This window comes from Octopus bimaculoides, chromosome 6 (genome assembly GCF_046866305.1).
Source record: "Octopus bimaculoides isolate indiv1 chromosome 6, ASM4686630v1, whole genome shotgun sequence".
Classification (NCBI taxonomy): Eukaryota; Metazoa; Mollusca; class Cephalopoda; order Octopoda; family Octopodidae; genus Octopus; species Octopus bimaculoides.
This window is the reverse complement of record NC_142933.1, coordinates 37071624-37092326: the sequence shown is the minus strand read 5'-3', so window position 1 is coordinate 37092326 and position 20703 is coordinate 37071624. Positions and strand designations below refer to the sequence as shown.

Here is a 20703-nt window from a genome sequence, read left to right as displayed (position 1 = left end):
CAGGTGATGAGAAATTGATTATCTACCAAAATGTTCAGAGAAAGCGATCCTGGAGTAAGCAACATTAGCCACCCCAAAGTGGGTTTTCACCCTAAAAAAGTCTTGCTTTGTGTCTGGTGGGATTGGAAAGGAATTCTGTACTATGAGCTTCTCCCAAGTAACCAGACAATTAATTCTGAGAAATACTGCACACAACTGGACAAGTTAAAAGCAGCAATTCAAGAGAAACGTCCAGAATTGGCCAACAGGAAGGGTGTTGTTTTCCAACGTTATAATACAAAACCGCATGTTTCTTTGGGAACCAGACAAAAATTGCTGCTGCTCGGCTGGGATGTGTTACCCCACCCTCCATATTCACCAGATATTGCTCCTTCGGATTTCCACTTATTCAAGTCTCTGCAGAATAGTCTTAATGGTAAAAATTTCAATTCCTTGGATGACATAAAAAGATACTTTGATGAATTCTTTGCCATGAAACCACCTCAATTCTGGGAAGAGGGTATTTTCAAGTTAAAGGAAAGATGGAGATGCATTGTGCAACAAAATTGTTCATATTTGGTTGATGAAAAATGTATGGCAAGTATTTATCGACCTTTTTCTTTCCTTTAAAAATCTTTCCGGACAACCCAACATATATATATATATATATATATATATATAGTCAAACGTATATCAGAAAAGAAGCACACTCTAAAGAATAGAGCAGTAATTATTACAGCAAAAATGTCTGAACATTTCCTCACATCACCTTTGGTGACTCTATGTTCAAAATTAAAATTTTTGTTGTAATATATATACACCTTCTCCTCTACTTATGACCAAGTTCCATTCCAACTGACAGGTCACAAGTCAATCTGGTCGTATGTCAGATTTATATTTTTACCTCCATCAAGGAAGGAGGTTATGTTTGCATCGGCATTGGTTTGTCCGTCTGTGTGCAAAATAGCTCAAAAAGTTGTGAACGGTATTTGATGAAACTTGCAGGAACAGTTGGTAATGACACAAGGAACAGATGATGAAATTTTGGTAGTGATCCAGGAATTTTTATGGATTCTTGAAGGATTTTTCCTTTGTTATATTTACTTTACATGAAGTATTACAATGTTACATTATTTGATTATCTCCCTTGAAAACACGTTCATTGTTTCCATGTAACCTATGGTGGCATTGCTGTTTCCAAAGTTTATTTTTGTTTCCTATTAGTAATTTTACTCTATCTTAAAATGAGCTGCTTGGCAGAGGTCTGCGGAGGATGACATGACAAGCCTTGGCTATTGGGATCGACTCAAAAAGCTTCAGATGATTCCTGTTTTTAAAGATTTTTTTTTTTTTCGGAAATCATATGGCTGTGTTATTTTTTTTTTACCCCCGCCAAGGAGGTTGTTTTTGCTAGCATTGGTTTCGTAAATTGGGCGATTTTCAGCATGCGTGTATATGGGTGGAAATGAGCTGCTTGGTGGGGGTTTGCGCTCTCTGAGTGCTTTTCTAGTTCAACACTATTTTCATTCATGCAACTTATGCTTGAAAACATCTGAGTGAGAGACAGTGGATGCCTGGGTCTGAGGGAGGCCTACATTGCCAGATGTTACCATAGTTATCATATGCACAGCTGCCCAATGTCCAAAAATTGATTTTTTAATTTATTTACTTTTTTATTTATTTTTTTGTGGTCATAAGTGTGGATGTGGTCATAAGTGTGGATGGTTGTAAGTGTGGAAGCTGTATTAATATTTAGCAGAATTAACAAAGTGATTCAAGGTCCAAGAGTTTCATGCGTTGTTTGATAAGTGCTGCCAAAGCAAGAAACTCTTAGACCTTGAGTCACTCTGTTACTTCTGCTAAATATTAATAAAAAATATACATATACTCATATTTTGAGTTCTATTTTTTCTGTTTGCATCAACAGACCTATATGTATATATATGTGCTAGTGTCACATAAAAGCATCCATACCATTGCCACATTAAAAGAACCCAGTATATGCATGTATACGTAGGAGATTCTTCAGCTATGTTATTCCATTGCAGAAATTTGTTTTTGCTTCTGTAAATGGTCACATTTAGTGGTGAGTTATTTATCTGGTAGGGATTTGTGATGCTATTATGAAAAACCTTGATATTAAATTATCTTCTTTCGTATTCCTGAGTCTTGTGAGGCTGAGAATGCAGAGACCAGTTGGTCTCTACCACCAATGTAATCCAAGGGATTATTTAGATGTCATACTGTCTTAATAAGATTCTGATTTGTAGAATATTTGCAATTCATTATCATAATATAATTACAACAGCCAATTGGCACAGGCATGGTTGTGTGGTTAAGAAGCTTACTTTCCACTCACATAGTTTTGGGACCTGTCCCACTGCATGGTACCATGAGCAAATGTCTTCTAATATAACTCCATGTCAGCCAGAGCCTTGTCTGTAGATTTAGTAGATGGAAACAGAAAGAAGCTTATCATATATATATATGTATGTGTGTGCATGTGCACACACACACACACACACATAAAAAGCACTCAGTCCACTCTGTAAGGTGGTTGGTGTTAGGAAGGGCATCCAGCCATAAAAAGCTTGTCAAAGCAGACAGTGAAGCCTGGTTCAATCTTCTGCCTAGTCAACCTGTCTAACCCATGCCAGCATGGAAAATAAACGTGAAATGATGATGATGACAACTCATGTTTGTGTCTCTTTGTCTTGGTATTGTATGATTGTTGTAAATATGTGTCATTGTCATACAAGCAGTGTCATTCATTTCCGGTATTCTGTGAAATCATGTCTGTCCTTGGGGAAATATGATCTTGGAAACAGGTGAGGATAGTGAAAGAAGGGCATCAGGTCACAGAAAATATACCTTAATAAACTCTGTCTGACCTATGCAGGCATGGAAAAGTAGACATTAAAATCATGATGATGATGAAACAGACCTAATAGATAAAAAAAAAAAAGTATATCTTTTGTTGTTAATTAATGCAGCAGCAGTATTTTAATGTCCACTTTTATTGGCAAATTATTACATTTTGCCACTTTTTCTAAATCTTTCTCTAGTAATGCAAACAATGTAATATTGGATATTCTATAATTGTCTTCTATTGTTAATTACTAACTGGAGACTTATATAAAATCACAAGAGTCATATGATATGCATTCTATAAAAAGTGTCAGCCTGTAACTTCCAAAGTATGAAATACTTCTATGGTTGAATATTGATTTCTTGAAATTGCAGATTACAAGCAAGATATGAATTGTAGAGAAAGGAGTTAAGTTGACTGCAGTACTTGATAGGTGTTTATTTTATCAACCTCAGCTGAAATCAAGGCTAAGTTGACCCCACAAAGATTTGAAATGAAATTCTAAAAGAAATGTAGCTAAATACTGCAAGATAAATCTATCAACCAGCTCTGCTCTCTACTGACAACAGTCTATTATTAGAAGTGATCCTTTTGTAGGTTGACATATGAAAGAAAAACATGGCTGGAAGAAAATTCCTGAGGATTTCTCTCATTCATTATCATGCATATACTCTCCATGTTGCTATGAGTTGGACTGGTCTGTGTTAGTTCTTATTGAGTATTAATGCCTTTTTACTCTGGTCAGGGACTTATCTTCCTTGTACATTCCATTTTTGGTCTGGTTTCTACAGCTGAATGCTCCCTGACACTAATGATTCAACGGAGTCATTAGTTGCTTGTTGCATTTTATTGTGGCACCAATGCTAAAAGAAGTTGTTGTCTCTTTTGCAAAGCTAAAGAGTCCTCATTTGCCTGTTTTCTCCATTTGTTCAAGATGTGACTGAGATGATTTATAAAGAACCGGAACAAGAAGAGAGATTTTGATGGGAGATAGAGTGACAGGGGGGGGGGGGCGATGATGGATGAGAAACAGCTACATATATATTATTGGTGTGCAAATTGACTGAAAGATATGACAAGGGAAGGAGGAGGAACAGAAGTGAGAACGAGTGGTGGATGTCAGCTATGAAAGAGTACTATGAGAGTGTGGTGGCTAGTGATGAATGTTAGGTGGTGCTCTAGGAAATGATCCAACTACCAAATTGTTTCATGCAGTGTGTCTTCCTCCACCACTACCGTTGAGTAAAAACTGGTCATCCATGGAGTTGATGAAATTCAACAACTGATCATCTCTGACTTGAATATTAAACTAACAAATATTAGAGCAAAATCCAGAAAGAACTGCATAATTAGGGATTACATTGGAATACCTCGCTTACATACCTGCCTGAAGTTATAGCCTCATTCAGGCATATTGAGAAAACCATGCATCTGCCAAGCATAATGTAATGGCTATTTATGTATCCAAGAAATGATTGACCTATGGGCACATGCCAGCATCTCATCCAACTTTAACTGTGTTCTTCTAAAAAAATGTTTTTCATTTTGATTGAGCTGGATCCAAATCCAAACCCATTAGATTGACCTTTTTGAGTTCTACCAAGGCACTCGCATATGGTTAGCCTGGGATAAAGTTAGGCATGCAAATTGAATTGTGTATTAAACTTGTTCTGATTTGTCACCCTGAAGCTACATATTGTAGCCTCCTTGAATCTTGACTCAGTACTACATGTTTCAGCTTATGTGGTGATGGACAAATCTGAAAACTAGCCAAATCAGGTGACATGTGGAAAAGAGATGCAAGCTGGCCTGATGATATCAAATCAACAGTGGGTAGCAATGCAAAAGCCCTGAGAAACTAAACAAAAACTATATACCATCCCCTATGAATCATGATAAGCTTAAATCCAAGTACAAATTACTGTTTTTAAATACCTGCAGTTTATGCAGCAAAGTTCACCCTTTTGACTCTTGTGGTAAAAGTATTGAGCCTGATTTCTGTTATTTACCACTACTTCTGAAACTGTTATCAGCATCACTACTGTGGAACTGTCAGGTGACTTTGATCATGCTATGATCATTACCAATTTGTCTCTGAGTCACATGCAAAGCACCAGTACCAAGTAAATACATCTTAGAAACCATAAAAGTGTGATTTGGGAGACTGCAGAAAAGGATGGCAAGGTACTGAATGTAAACACATGAAACAGAACAGAGAATCATAGGAAAAGGCAGTCAAGCAAGTGACTAAATAGGCAATGCTTAAATTTGAGCAATGCATAGCATCCAACCTAGATAATAAAGTGTTCTGGGGAAATGTGCATTCAAAATAGAGGCCTCTCTCTCCTGTCATTCGTACCTGCAATCCCCACAGAGTTCAGATTATTGATGGATCCAAAGAGTGCACAGAGCTCATTACAAACTGCTATGCTGGCATTTTTATTGTTGAAAATGCAAATGTACTGTTTTCATTGTTACTGACACCAAAGTTCATAACATCTGTTAAATTCAATCCTGCAGTGCTACCTCAAGCATATGCATAACAGCAAGTTGGTTGCTAATGTATACAAGGAAGAGTGTAGAATACATGACTGATCACTAGGATACACCAAAATTTGTTGGGTTGGTAAGGGAAGGCCCCATTAACATGCTGTGATGGGTTGGTTTGACAAGAAACATCCAGTAAAAGAGATGAGTGAATGATGAACTCTAGTAATAACAATTTCAAACATTGGTGCTTGCTTGCTCGGTATGGCTGGGGTCATCCTAGGTTGGTGGTCCCAGAGGCGTCTTCATGTGTAGAGCCAACCAGGTCCACTAGTGCTCCCAATTACTGGCAGTCCCATGCCAGCCCCTCTGCATTCTCCAAGATGATGTCAAGTCTCTGGAGATCTTCCTTCATTACATCCAGCCATCTGGTGCTGGGCCTCTTCCAGCCCACAGCTGCTGCATCGAGTGAGAGTAAGGCCCTGATAGGTTGATCTGGCAGGAAGCGGAAGACATGTCTGTACTAGCACATGCAGTGGAAGGCTACAACCTGATGCATGCACATATGCACTTCTTTACAGGAAACCTCGTGGTATCATCTGACATTTTTAATGGTTTTCAGAGCTCTGCTATCGAAGCTGTCAATCCTTTTTACCAGGGTCATTGTGAGGGGCTACATTTCTGCTTCATAAAGGAGAATGTGAGGACTGACGCATTATAGATGCAGAGCTTCATCTCCAGGAGATAGGTCTGTTGTGCCTAAGGGGGTTCCATTGGGAACATATGACCTTGGCAGCCAGTCCACATCTGTGGTTGATCTCCAAGGTCAGATTTCCTTTGTTGGTATTCTATGAAGCCCAGTTAGATGAACGAGCTGACAAACTCCACAACATTGGAGCCAATATAGAGAAGAGGAGGGTCTGGGCTATCACCAACATGCATCAGTTTGGTCTTTGGCCAACTCACCTGAATGCCAAGCTTTGCTAATTCCTCTCAATATATGGTCAGTGCATACCTAGGCTGATAGATCAAATTGCTGAATCATCTGGAGACTTGCTTACAGATTTTGGTCATCAGATAATTGATGACACAGTTGAAGAAGTTAGGAGCAGGCACAAAGCCCTGTGTAACCCGTCTGTTGATGGGGGAACCTGTTAGAGTCCTTCCCATGTAGCTCTTGACACTGCTGTAGAGCCATTGGAATGGCTTTGCAGTATGGTATTATTGATTTTCTTATTTTAATGATTTGGACTGAAAACATAAGGGTCACAACAGTCAGCCATTTTCTACCATCTTCTGTAACAACAACAAAAATAATCCTTTCTTATGGCTCAATGCTAGCAAATTTGAGGGGTTGAGTAATTGATTACATCGACCCCAGTACTCAAATGTTTTTTTTTTTTTTTATCAGCACTAAAAGGATGAACGGCGAAGTCGACTTCAGCAGAATTTGAGCTTAGAACATAAAGACAGATGAAATACTGTTAAGCATTTTGTCCAGTTTGCTGCCTTTTCTAAAGACATCATCATCATCATCGTCGTCGTCGTTGTTTAACGTCCGCTTTCCATGCTAGCATGGGTTGGACGATTTGACTGAGGACTGGTGAAACCAGATGGCTACACCAGGCTCCAATCTGATTTGGCAGAGTTTCTATAGCTGGATGCCCTTCCTAACGCCAACCACTCCGAGAGTCTAGTGGGTGCTTTTATGTGCCACCGGCATGAAGGCCAGCCAGGCGGTACTGGCAACGGCCACGCTCAAAATGGTGTATTTTACATGCCACCTGCACAGGAGCCAGTCCAGTGGCACTGGCAACGATCTCACTCGAATGTCTTTACACGTGCCATCTGGCACAAGTGCCAGAAAGGCGATGCTGGGCGCAGGTGCCATTGACGGTTATCTCAAGGTACTTTGCTTGATGATGTAGTGATTCTGCCAAACCTCCAAAACAATAACAACAGCAATATTAATCAGAATCATAATGATAAAAATTTCAAATTTTGCCACAAGGTCAGCAATTTCAGGGAGGGAGTATATTGATCAGATTGACCCCAGTGCTCAACTGGTACTTATTTTATCGTCCCCGAAAGAATGAAAGGCAAAGTTGAACTCAGCAGCATGAGAACTCAGAATATAAAGATGGACAAAATGCTGCTAAGCATTTTTCCCTTTGTGCTAATGATTCTGTCAGCTCACCAAAGCAGTGCTAATAGCTTGTGAACTTCAATACCATTGATGTTTTAGTATTGCTATAAATGTTGTTACACATTTACAAACAGGACATTAATTTGGTTTCATATTGTGAATGGCTTATTTAGACATCGATATGTCTTACTGCGCATGACTCTGTGTTCCACGTCCATCACCAGATATACTACCAAGTATTATTGCTCTCTACACATGCATATATGTTAACATTAATTCATGTCTATATTATAAATGCCAACCAAATCTACCCTACTTACTCAACACCTGTCAGGTCTGTCTATTTGAAAGACAGTCACCATGGTGTATATATTAAGCTATGACAGCTCAGAAACGATATAGTTCATCATCCATCAGTCAGTTTTAATTAAACAATCAAAATATATGAGGAGAATATGTAAATTCAGGGATAATGTCAACTGTAGCTCTCTTTGTTTAATAGCATTGTTGAAAGTAGCTACACAGAGAAACTGCATAATATTTTCACTGCCATTTTAATTAATGTAAAGTAATTTCAAGCTAGCTCCTGTGGAGGGCTCTTCATTGGGCCTTGAGCCCAATAATGACATTTCATGCATTGAATACATATTCAATTTTACTAAACTTGACCAATATTTTTCAAGCAATGAACAATTTTCATCAAAACAATGATATAATATATCAACTTGGAACTTATTGCAAAGATTCATGATGAGCAACATTTTTTGTCTTCCCATTCAGGGGTCAGTACAATTTTTTTTTTTTTGTCTAACCTCTTTCTTTCTTTCTCTCTCTCTCTCTCTCTCTCTCTCTCTCTCTCTGTTGATTGTTTTCAACCATCACCCTCACCAGTACCACCACCATCACTCCCACAACTGCCGTACACACACCATTCAGACTTCTGACACCACTACCATCAACATCTTTCACTTTGCTGCCTTCCCCTCCACCACCACCACCACCACTGTCTTTCACATCCCTTACTATCACCATCATGCTTGACCGCCTCAGCCACTACCACCATCATCACTGTCGCCTCCACCTCTGTCATACTATACAGCTCATACTATTACTATTACACCATTACCATCTCAACTGTCAATCTACTACTGCCATCACCATCTCTATGCCTACTATATTACTCTCACCCCAGCAAGAGGAGTAGAAGTGTCATTGAATAGTGAGAGAGGGGGGTCAAAGTGTCACACACTGACACACAGAATTTCATTTTGGCATTTATTATTATATATTTAAAATATTTCACAGAAATTTCTCAAGGATTAATAATGGCTGTATCTGTTTAACTAGTGACTGAAGTTAATATATAAGTAGATAACAGTTTGGGGCGCAAGGTACCACTGTGTAAGAAGTAGCATAGCTATGTGGTTAAGAAGTTTGTATTACAACAACATAATTTTGGGTTCAATCCTACTTTGCAGCACTATACCTCCAATGCCTTGTGGATGGAATTTAGCAGATGGAGACTAGTATAAATATATGGATGGTTGGTTCCCTCACAGCTTCAGCAATGTGTGTTCAGTTACTTGATCAACTGAATTATCCACTCTTTGAATAAACATATAAGTGGCTGAGTATTCCACAGATATGCATATCCTTAATGTACTTCTCAGGCAGAATCAATGTGACATACAGTGTGTGACAAATGTGTACAGTTACAATCTATCTGAGAGACTTTTGATCTGTTTCTGTCTATCAAGTTTCTCTCAGAAGGGATAGAGAAGTCAAAGTTACAGGAGGCAATTGCTCATGTATGTTGTGTTGGATCAAGCAAACTTCTTAACCATTCAGTCATTCTGAGTAATTCAAGCGATGTATAAATAATCACAGGTCCTCTTTTAGGATCCCATAGAGGCACAACGTTATGTCCTTAACCAGCATTGCATAGCATTTAAAAGAGGAGTTTGTTGTACAAAATTAAATGCAAGCTCTCAGAACAACCTGGGCTCTATTTTAATGGGAGTGGATAATGTAAACTTAGCTTGGTTGACAGGGCAAGGTTCCTAAGCAACTTGCTTGACCCAAGGGCCTTCTTAAACTCCAAATGTGTGGTGTGTAAGTAGTGCCCTTGTCAGAAGAAAATTGTGTTGCAAACATGGAATTCCCCTATGCACTGTAACCAGCCAAAGGGAGTTAATTCCATCCTGTCTAGAAGAGATGTCATTCAGTAGAATTTTGTTTTGTGGGGTTTTTCACAACCCTAGCTGACCGACACTGTATTCCTACCTCAAGTTATAGAGAAGTAATGTGCCTCTGGCCAATGAGACTGACAAGTCACCTTTACTACTCTGAACATCATTATAGGTGTGAAACTAATGGTTGCTCCCTGACTGACCATAGCCAGCAACTATACTCTAGGTGTGTGTGTATGTATCATCATCATCGTTTAACGTCCACTTTCCATGCTTGCATGGGTTGGACGATTTGACTGAGGACTGGTGAACCAGATGGCTACACCAGGCTCCAATCTGATTTGGCAGAGTTTCTACAACTGGATGCCCTTCCCAACGCCAACCACTCCGAGAGTGTAGTGGGTGCTTTTACGTGCCACCGGCATGAAGGCCAGTTAGGCGGTACTGGCAACAGCCACGCTCAAAATGGTGTATTTTACGTGTCACCTGCACAGGAGCCAGTCCAGCGGCACTGGCAACGATCTTGCCCGAATGTCTTTACACGTGATAAAATGTGCATATGTCTCTTTTGGTGATATTAGTGTGAAATGGAAACACTAATGAGAAAATTGAACTGCTGGTACTGAAAATAAGACTTCACTCTGTCCATGTTATGCTGACATTCCCTTATCATTTCTGCCACCATGAATGCAGTGAACCAGAAATTGCTTGGTTAGAAACATGTGACCAATGGCATTATTGTTCACAAAATATGCTAAAAATTAAGTAATAATGGTAATAGTTCTTCAGCCCTAGGTCAGCCCTGACTGAGCAGACCTATGATCAAAGACATTCCAACTGTAATCATGCCACCTTTTTTTTGTATGAACAGAATTTAGGACCACATTATCCAGTGTGTTTTCTGTAAGACAATAGGGTATGATTTAAGAGACATTAGGCTACTGTTTCTAGTAGATTGAGTGACCATTTAGAAGCCCTCTCATTGACTTGTTTGTGAGCCACTTATAGTAAACGTACAATTATTAGTATAGTTGTGCAGTCCTGGGTCAGTTTTGACTTTGCAGACCCATGATATATAGATGATCAACCATATATATATATAAATTTAATATAAACAGCTAGGTGCAGTGTGGTACCATAAAGGGAAAATTCAATCATCACTAAGGGTGCTGACAACTACATTGCTAGAAATAAGAATTAAAATATTCTTAATGCTGTAGGAAGAGCACAGATATGCATACACACATGCTAACAGGCAATGTAGGTGCATCAGCACCCTTAGCCACACTTAGTGATGATTGTGTGTGCATGTGTATATATGTGTATATATATATATATATATATATATATATATATATATATACAGTTAAAAAATCTGAAAAAGAAGCACACTCTAAAACATTAGAGCAGTAATGTAATTATTTTAAGTTGGTTGTGAAACCACTGGTCACTCTGTGACTGGCCATGTGTGTGTATGTAAGGAGGCTTCATATATATTAGATCTATTTTTCTAGACTTACTCCATCTATGCACTCCAACATGCAGTGATCATATGAGGTGTAGTGGTAATCTGGACATGTTGCACTCCCTCCACTGTCCAATCATTTAGGATGTTTGTTGTGGAGAGGTTGGCATCATCTGTAATGCAGCTGATGTCTTTGTGCACTAATGCTAGCTTTCTGTCAACTAAATGGACCACCTATAGTAACTCTAACTATACTTGTATTCTTTTCAGTCATTTGACTGCGGCCATGCTGGAGCTCTGCCTTTAGTCGAACAAATCAACCCAGGACTTATTCTTTGTAAGCCTAGTACTTATTCTATCGGTCTCTTTTGCTGAACTGCTAAGTTACTGGGACATAAACACACCAGCATAGGTTGTCAAGCAATGGTGGGGGGACAAACACAGATACACAAACACACACACGATGGGATTCTTTCAGTTTCCGCCTACCAAATTCACTCACAAGGCTTTGGTCAGCCTGAGGCTATAGTAAAAGTCACTTGCCCAAGGTGCCACGCAGTGGGACTGAACCTGGAATCATGTGGTTGGTAAGCAAGCTACTTACCACATAGCCACTCCTGTGCCTATTATGTTTAGCTTTCTTTCCTGTCTTTTGTCTATATCTTCACATTGAGTTCAAATCTTGCCTAAGTCAATTTCACCTTTTATTCTTCCTGCTATTAATTTGACTGCTAGTATGTGACAGCCTGTATTGGTGTGTGTGGCACAGTAGGATCTAAAATCCCTGCCTGACTTTGGAGCTTTAGCAATAGATGAAATAATACACTAGCATTTCCATTCAAAACTGGAACTGGTAACTTTCACTAATCCTCACCATGAATTATCATTGAACATTCTCACTCGAAGCTGCTATTGGATGTTACTTATAACCGTAATTTTCATTTGATCATGGATCTACCTAATGCATTCCTATTTTACTCTGACCCTTCCTTCATTCTCGGCAAACTGGAATACACTAATATCCTCGATTGGGGACTTTACATCTCTGACTTCTCCCTCTCTGAAGACAGGGTACTCAGCCTATGGAATCTTTACTCAATATGATGATCTACATGTTTGACTCTTATTGAAACAGCTGTAAGAGATTGTATATCTGTATTCTTTATCTAAATTAAATGTCTTTTCAAGTGTTGCCAAGTGGTCTGCCTTTTCATTTTAACTTTAATCTTTATCTACCAGCTCAAGGAAAAACCACCTATAAACTTGTGTATTGATATGATAGTATGAGAAAATAAATGTGATGCTATGTGTGTTTTCTTTGTTGAGCAGCTTAGAGACTTAGAATATTTCTTAAATAACCCCAGTGCATTTCTGGAAATTGCTTTAGTTACTTAAAGAGGATAAATGACTAAGTCAATTCTGATGGGAACTGAAATTATAACAGTGTTCTCCAGGTATCCTTTCAATAGCTTCAACTTGGTAAAAGTATTATCTATTAACAGTAATAGGTTTACAAAAGTTGTAAGCCCTCTGCAATCTAACAACAGTTGCTGTCATTCCCATTGCTTGATGGGAAGTCTGACTGTTATGGCATTTGCTTTTTATTTCTCTCCTCCACCTCTTTGTCATCATTATTTTCATCACTATCATCATAATCATCATTCACTAATTCATTATTAATGGAAATTTTTTGTACTTTCTTTGACAGGAAACCACAGAACATATGACAAGACATTGAAAGAATTTAGCGACCGTTATTATTTGGCTAAAACCATTGAAACTGTCCGCAATTACATAAAAGAATGTCCAGTTTGCCAAGCTTACCGCAGTGGCTACTCAGCTACTGCCACTCCTGCCAGCAAAACTCCATCAGAAAGGGAAGAACATGTTGCCGAACTAATGGCAGCTTTACCATTTCCAGAGACCTTGGGGGAAGTGATCAATCACTTTTGGCAAAAGGTAATCTCATTGATCTTTACATTAAATAGCCTTAAATAACTCCTAATTGAGCAGATAGTAGTGATTTTAAAGGTGTGGCAGACTTGATCTAAACAATATATGATCGATTCAGTTTATTGTCCAGCCTGGTTATAAAAGTTAATGGCACTTGCAGTAAAGTTAGGCCAAGTCTCTCATTGCAAGATAACAGTTGTCCTTTATCAACTATCACAAAGTTAGAGGAGGTTGACAGAAGTGATATCCAGTCTAATTGTTGTCTAAAATGGTTACGTTTCATCAACATATCATCATTTTTACATCTGCTCTTTCTGTGCAGATCGAATGCTTTTCATGACGCCAGCACTTGTTTTCAATGTCATATTTGCCTAGCTACCAAACATATTGTTTATATTAGACATGAACAAATAATACTGCTGCCTAAGTGAAAATTGTGTGAAAAAGCATGTAAGCAAACGCACAAACAAACACACACACACACACACACACACACACACACACACACACACACATATATATATATATATATATATATATATATAGATAGCACTTGTACTTGTGCCACATAAAAAGTACCCAATAGACTCTGTGGAGTGGTTGATGTTAGAAAGGGCATCCAGCTGTAGAAACCATGCCACTGGTGCTGATGTCATATAAAAAAAACATCCACTTCACTCTATGGAGTGGTTGGCATTAGGAAGAGCATCCAGGTATAGAAATCATGCTAGAACAGACAATGGAGCCTAGTGTGGCCTCTGGCCTTACCAGCTCCAGTCAAACTGTCCAGTCCATGCCAGCATAGAAAATGGTTGATGATGATATATATATATAAATATATATATATATATATATACAAGACAACCTTTTGTACAGTTTCTGTCTATGAAATTTTACTCACAAGGTATCAGTCAACGCAAGGCTATAGTAGAAGACATTTACCCAAGATACCACTCAAGGGAATCAAAAACAAAAGCATGTGATTGCAAAGGTAACTTCTTAACGACTCAGCCATGCCTGCACTTTGATGATAAAAAGGGCACAGGAAGAACTGGTGAACGATTACTGATAGCTTTCACAAGTAATCTAGGTGGACTTTGAGTAACTTTAGATTCAATACAAAGTTGCTTAAACTATGATTTAGGATGTGAAATCTGAATTACTAATACTCTGCTTGTGGGCATTCTTGTGTGTGCTCTATCCACAAGATACTGTTATTTCCTGCCCTTTCTACTGGAAAGTACAGGAGAGGATGGGATTTGGTAGAGCACAGAACTAAGTACAAATGGATAAATAGTTTGGTAGTTTAGTGTTATTGCTGATTTATCTTCCAGTGATAGAAAATTTTCACATTATTTAACCTTTAGCATTCAGATTACTCTGTGAAATGTAATTTTTATTTTGTCACATTGTTTTGAATCAATCATTCATTACCTTGTAGTTTTAAGAGTTTGATGATGTAATAGTGTATTCTTAGAATGACATGGTAATATTAAGATATAAGAGGCCAGATCTGGCTAATCTGAACATAAAACAAATAGCATATTTGGGCCAAATATGGCCAGTTTATATGATAAATAAAGTGTTGTTTGTGTACTTCTAGGTGGAGGTTGATATTCTTGGTCCTATCAAGGTGACTGGAGGCTCAGCTGTGCAAGTTATCCTCTGTTTAGACGTTTATTCTTTGTGGCCAGAAGCACGTTTTGTTGAGTACAAAGATGGAATTATACCTATAACGGAGATGTTGCAGTTTATTCTCAGTCTTATTGCAAGGTGAGAGGTTTACGTGATCTTGTTATTGAGTATTAGGTGTTGAGTGTTGGCTGTATGTATGCTGAGTGTTGGTTGTGGTGCTTTGAGTATTGAGTACTGGATGTGTTTTGAGTAGGTATAGAAATCATATAAATTAGTGTATATAATCATATAAATCATATAAATTCAGTGTGTGCCTGAAATATGTAGCCTTTTGGTAGCATGTAACTTGAGGAATATGCTCTTAGGTTTTGGCAACACATTATTCTATGTTTTATTACTTACATTCATAATTTTTCTGCAATCATCTCTGTGTGTATGCATGCATGCCCTCACATGCACATGCACACACATATTTAAGCTTTTGAAACCAAATTTGAGTTGTATCAAACCAAATTTCAAACTAAGGAGCACATTATTGTGACTGTCAAAGACAATACTTTTAGTGGTTGACAAAATGACTGACACAACATACATCTATTTATACAGTCCGGTTATACAACATGCTGTTATTTATAGTCTGATTATGCAGTGTTTTTATTGATGACCATTTAGAACAGTGGTCTTCAACCCTTTTTTGCCCATGGACCCCTTTGTTTCCTTTTTTACTCTACTGGACTCTCATATCTATTCAGTGTTTAAAAAAAAATCTTAATTATATTTTTATAATTGAATATTAGAAATTGTATTAAAAAAATTAAAATATTTTGTGTATTGTAGAAATAGTCAATTTATTGCTCATAAATTTTAACAAAATCTTATATGGACCTCAATGGTTATGTAGGTCCAGTCCAGAACCACTGGTTATAGAAATTTTATTATTTAAAAAAAAATTTTTTTATTAGATATGGTGTCATGAAAACCTTGACATTCCGTAAAGAATCATTCAGTTGTAGAAAGATTGCTGGTCGCTTTGATTTACTCACTGATAAAGAACACGCCATTGACTTGAAATTTGGATGTTGCCAAGATACAAGTATGTTAATTTTAATATTTATATTTATTTTCTTCATCAGGTTAAAATTCACTCACAGACATGCCCTGGCCAACGGGTGCACTGTCTCCTATCTCTACCTTTTCTACTACTACTACTACTACTACTACTACTACAATGACTTCTGCTTTTTGGAGCTTGATGGGTTCATGTTGTCTCTACCCCATCATTCCTGTCCCACTTGTCTTCTCTTGTCATCACTTTTGTGTCCAAATTTTGGCACCAATCACTATACTCAGTCCATTTTCTTCAGGACATCAGCCCTCTTGGACTGTGTCATCTCTGCTCATACTTTTCCTGCAAGTGTTGACCTATAAAGGTTCAAGAGGAACATTAAAAGCCTCAGTCATACTGGTCAAAGAAGGCCTGTGAATACCATATGTACTGCCTCTTCCTGTGGACCCAAGAAGTGAAATACAAAAAAAGAAAAACACCCTTTTTTTTCTTCATTATTTATTGAAGTGATTAGTCTAATGTATTTGACAGTAATTCATTGTGGCTGTATTATTGATTAAACTTTAGATGGCATGTGGAAAGACCTAGAGGCAGACCTGAGAAAGTTTGCTAAATCCTATCCTCGCAACTGGCATGAAAGTCTTGATCTTTGGTTGATGCCACATCGAATAAACCGACCACAGATTGCTGAATATACTCCAGTATACCTTGTACATCATAGGTGAGAGTCTGTTATTGTAATCTTGAGTGTACTTGTCCGTATGCCTCATTGCGTTTGTCTGTCTTTATCAATAACTGTCGCTTATGATGTTCTGTCTGTTGTAGGGAACCATGTCTACCATTGAGTATATCTTTCCGTCAACCTGGATCTGACTTGGACCCAAATCTGTCTGATTCTCAGATTCAGTCTATTCAAACGAAGATGATGAAAGTAAGTAAAGGTCTGACAGAGAGTTTGCTGGCAAACACATCGGAACAGCCAAGTAGTTCTGAAAAAAATTTACCTGTACTGTATTATTACCCTGGAGAAGAAGTGGTTGATGAGAATTCATCGCAAGCACCTGTTGCTGCTACAGAAGTAAATGGGGAAGTTAACCCTAATGAGCTTCATTCTGAAAATATTGTGGATACTCCAGCAGAAAGCAGTACAACAACTACTACTACTGCTACTACTACCACTACTACTACTACAACAACTACTAATAATAATAATAATGTCACTAACAAAACCTCATCCACTCCAGCTTCCTCCACACCTGTCTCTGTTAAGTCAAAGAAACTTTTGTCTGCAACCAATGATAAACCTGTCAAACCTCGTGGGCGACCACCATCTTCTCAGTCCACCCAAACCTCAATAGAAGACGACACTAGTAATGTCCCTATTGATGAGGATGAGTGTTTATCAGGTTCAGAAATGTCACCTGGTCGTCGTGGACGCAAGAAGAATTATCTAGACGTTGTCAACCGTTATTCACCCAAGAAAGGCAATAAACGAAAGAAACGAGAAAATCGTGATGTAAGTAATATTCCTTTTGATTTTACATCTTGTAGGACTGTAAACAGGTCAGATTGTTTTGATTATAAATCCTAGTGTCTGGGACAATGTTCCATCTAATTTATAGTTGCAGGTATGCACAGGAATTTGTTTGTGTGCAAATTGCATTTTCCTTTGCTAAGTATGTCTGCATCCATATGACTGACCATCACTCAAATTCCATATTGACCACCTAAGCAAATGCACACCATTTTCAGTGTATATTAAGATTTTATTTTGAAATTTTATGATTACTTTTTTCAATTAGAAAAATTTTATTTCATTACAGAAACCTTATTTACACTTTTTTTTCCTTTGTGCATTGGGTATCAAACATGCATGCACACACACAAATGCACGACTTCAAAGAAATATTAGTTAAAATTAAACTTTATCTTTTAAGTTTACTTTGCTGATATAATAAATATCTATCTATTATCAAAAAAATCAATAGAAACAAATTTTCACTAAATCTAGGTGAAGTTTTCTTTTAATTTTTGTTGGCTCAATAAAGTACTGGTCTAGACAGGTGGACTTGTTAGAGTGTCAGACAAGATGCCTTGCAGAATTTTTTGGTCTGTGTTCTTAGTTAAAATCTGCTGTAGCTGCTATGGCCAGGTTTACCACCACAACCTGACTTTTGGCTACCTGTAATTAAGAAATCCTCTTTTATAGGAAACATTTGGGCTTGGCCTTCAGTTTGAGGATATTATTCTTTCTTCCTCACATCTGTTTCAGAAGACCTAGTAACAGTTACGTCCTTCGTCGTTTCTCATCTTATGTGATTTCACACAAACTCAGTGTTACATTCTTTCTTCATCAGCCAATTAGTAACTCATTATTGATGTGAGCCAGTGGCCTTGAGGATAATCCCTAGTTTGCAAATAAAGGTTTCTTGTTTGAATCCAGCCTGAAACTATGTATAATGAGACAGCTGATAACATTCAGAAACCAAAACATAGTATAAGATATAGAAATTGTAAATATATACTTTTGTTGCATAGCCTGGAAAAAATATGTCTGAAGAACTTGTATCTGATAAAGACAGTGGAATGGCATATTTTGTAGAACACCAGATAAAGTGCTTTGCAATATTTGCCCTGGCTCTTTATGCTCTGAGTTCCTCTCCGACTACTTTGGTGTTAAAATGTTTTGATGCTTGCTCTTGCTTGAACAACATTGGTGGCATGAAGAGGGAGAAGTGTTTCATGGATAACTGTTGTTCTTCCATAGAAAGCTGTGCTCAGACCTGAAGCACAACAGAAACTTTAGAAATTTCTAATAATTTAGACATATACATTTGTCTTTTCCAAATTATGGTTCTCTCTCTCTCTCTCTCTCCATATTCTAAGACATCATTTTGTGATTCATGCAGGTACCATTAGATGATTATTACCTCGCTCTAAAGCTATATATTGAACAGAAACGTTACCCTCCTGGTATAAAAGATGACTATAAACGAGTGATCCGGAAAATGGCTCAGAATTATGTCATTCAAGACGATGAAATGTATTATAAATCAGGCTCCAAACTAAAGAAAATTGTGATGGATGAACTGGAACGCTTCAAGCTTTTAAAAGCAGCTCATGTGCTGGAAAATGGTAAGATGACTTGAACCCTTTTGTTACCATATTTCTGTTGAGATGCTCTGTATTTCTTTCAATCAGTTTTAAATATAACAAAGAATTTAGTAAAATAACTTAGTTATCTTTAAGCTAGTGTTAGGAACATAGATTTTGGCTAAGGTCTGGTAGATTTTAATTCAGAACTTGAAAACAAGACATTTGTACTACAGAGCCAGAAGCAGTTTCAAGCAGGTTGGTATCAAAAGGATTAATGTATAAATCTTTCTACCTTGATAGGGTTAACAGTGAAAAGAGCAAACTATATGAATTATGTGTAAGAATGTGGTACAATAGTGGTGAAACATGTATAAGAATATGATACTGCATGGTAATGGGACTTGTAAAAATGTGGTACTACATGATAGCAATACATGTACAAGAATAATGTACTACATGATAGTGGTACATGTGTAAGAATGTAGAAGAATACGGTATTACTTAATAGTGTGTAAGAGTGTAGTACTGTGTAGTAGTGAGTTAGATATTGAAAGTGAAAGTTAGAAATAAGTGAAATGTGATTTATTGGTTACATGATATCAGTGTGAATGGAAGAGAGAGAGACTTGGCAAGAAATGACTCTGCTGGCATACACATGTAATGTGAATACACCGCATCTAGGTTAGAATAAACTGTGCTAATAGTACTAGTTACCACAATAGGGCCAAGAAGAGCTGGAAGGAAATTCTGGGAACGGATCTCAAGATATTGTGATTCACCAAATTGATGTGAGTAATGACATTTTGTACAATAAAAGATTCATCTAATCCCTTTTAGTAAAGAAGCCTGTTGAAACAGTGGAGTAGTAATCAGTATGTTTCATAGGCTGATTGTATAACATATCACTTGTTATTTTTATTGTTGTTACAGTTAGCTCAGGTGAAGCTATGATTTGAGCTTCAGTGAGGTCTTGTGTGGGTAGTGATCCAAGTGTATTGCAGTTGTGTGGTGGTAGTGGTCTTTGTAGTTCTTTCTGTTTCTGAATATATATTCTTGTTATTTCTTTTCTTCCTAGGGACTCACTTGGGGCGATTAAGGACTTTAGATCGCTTGAATGATTATTATTGGAAAGGTATGACAATGGATGGTGCTGCCTTAGTGAAGACATGTCCTGTTTGTGAACATGGCAGTGAGCGAAGGAAGTCTGAAGCTGACACTAACCCTGCTCAAGAAAGTTTCTTGAATTTAGTCAAGGCTGTAAGTATTTCTTCTCCACATCTTGCTGTTTTGGTAACGTATTTGTTACAGTAGTCTTTCTCTCCATCAATAGTCAATCGATTTTTATTGGTTTTGACAATAAGTATTTAGTTGTTCAATTAACTTATTTATTCATCATTAAGTTAGTATGTAAGTAGCTGAGTATTCCACAGACGTGTATGTAATTTTCAAGTAGACTTAATTTGACGCATTGTTTGATAATGCCGGGCCTTTCAAATTACTGGTACAATCCATCCTATAGACTTTCACACAGTTTCTTTTTACCCAATTTCACTTACAAGGCTTTGGTTGACCCGGTGCCTTGTTAAATTCACTTATCCAAGATGTCACATTGTGGGATTGAACTTAGAGCCTCATGACTATGTACTTCATAATCATTTGAATGTGCTGCATCTATACAATCAATTTACTGCCGTCAACATAAGCATTTATCAAAAGCTTATTGGCACCTGATAGTGAATAATCACTAGCATGTAGAGTGACTCTTGACACTGGCAGTGTGGAGTGACCCTGCACACTAGCAGTTGGGATTGGTCCTGA

At 37.6% G+C, this 20703-nt stretch overlaps 1 protein-coding gene across 1 annotated transcript in view; it reads left to right on the top strand.

Annotated features, from left to right (window-relative positions):
• Positions 1–20703, top strand: part of LOC106874323 (uncharacterized) — a 37832-nt gene that overhangs the window by 5921 nt on the left and 11208 nt on the right. The window contains exons 2-8 of the mRNA XM_014922010.3: positions 12844–13094; positions 14692–14861; positions 15686–15816; positions 16357–16510; positions 16615–17305; positions 18699–18924; positions 19961–20142. Coding sequence (XP_014777496.1) covers positions 12844–13094; positions 14692–14861; positions 15686–15816; positions 16357–16510; positions 16615–17305; positions 18699–18924; positions 19961–20142 — 1805 coding nt within the window. The remainder of the gene's footprint in view (positions 1–12843; positions 13095–14691; positions 14862–15685; positions 15817–16356; positions 16511–16614; positions 17306–18698; positions 18925–19960; positions 20143–20703) is intronic.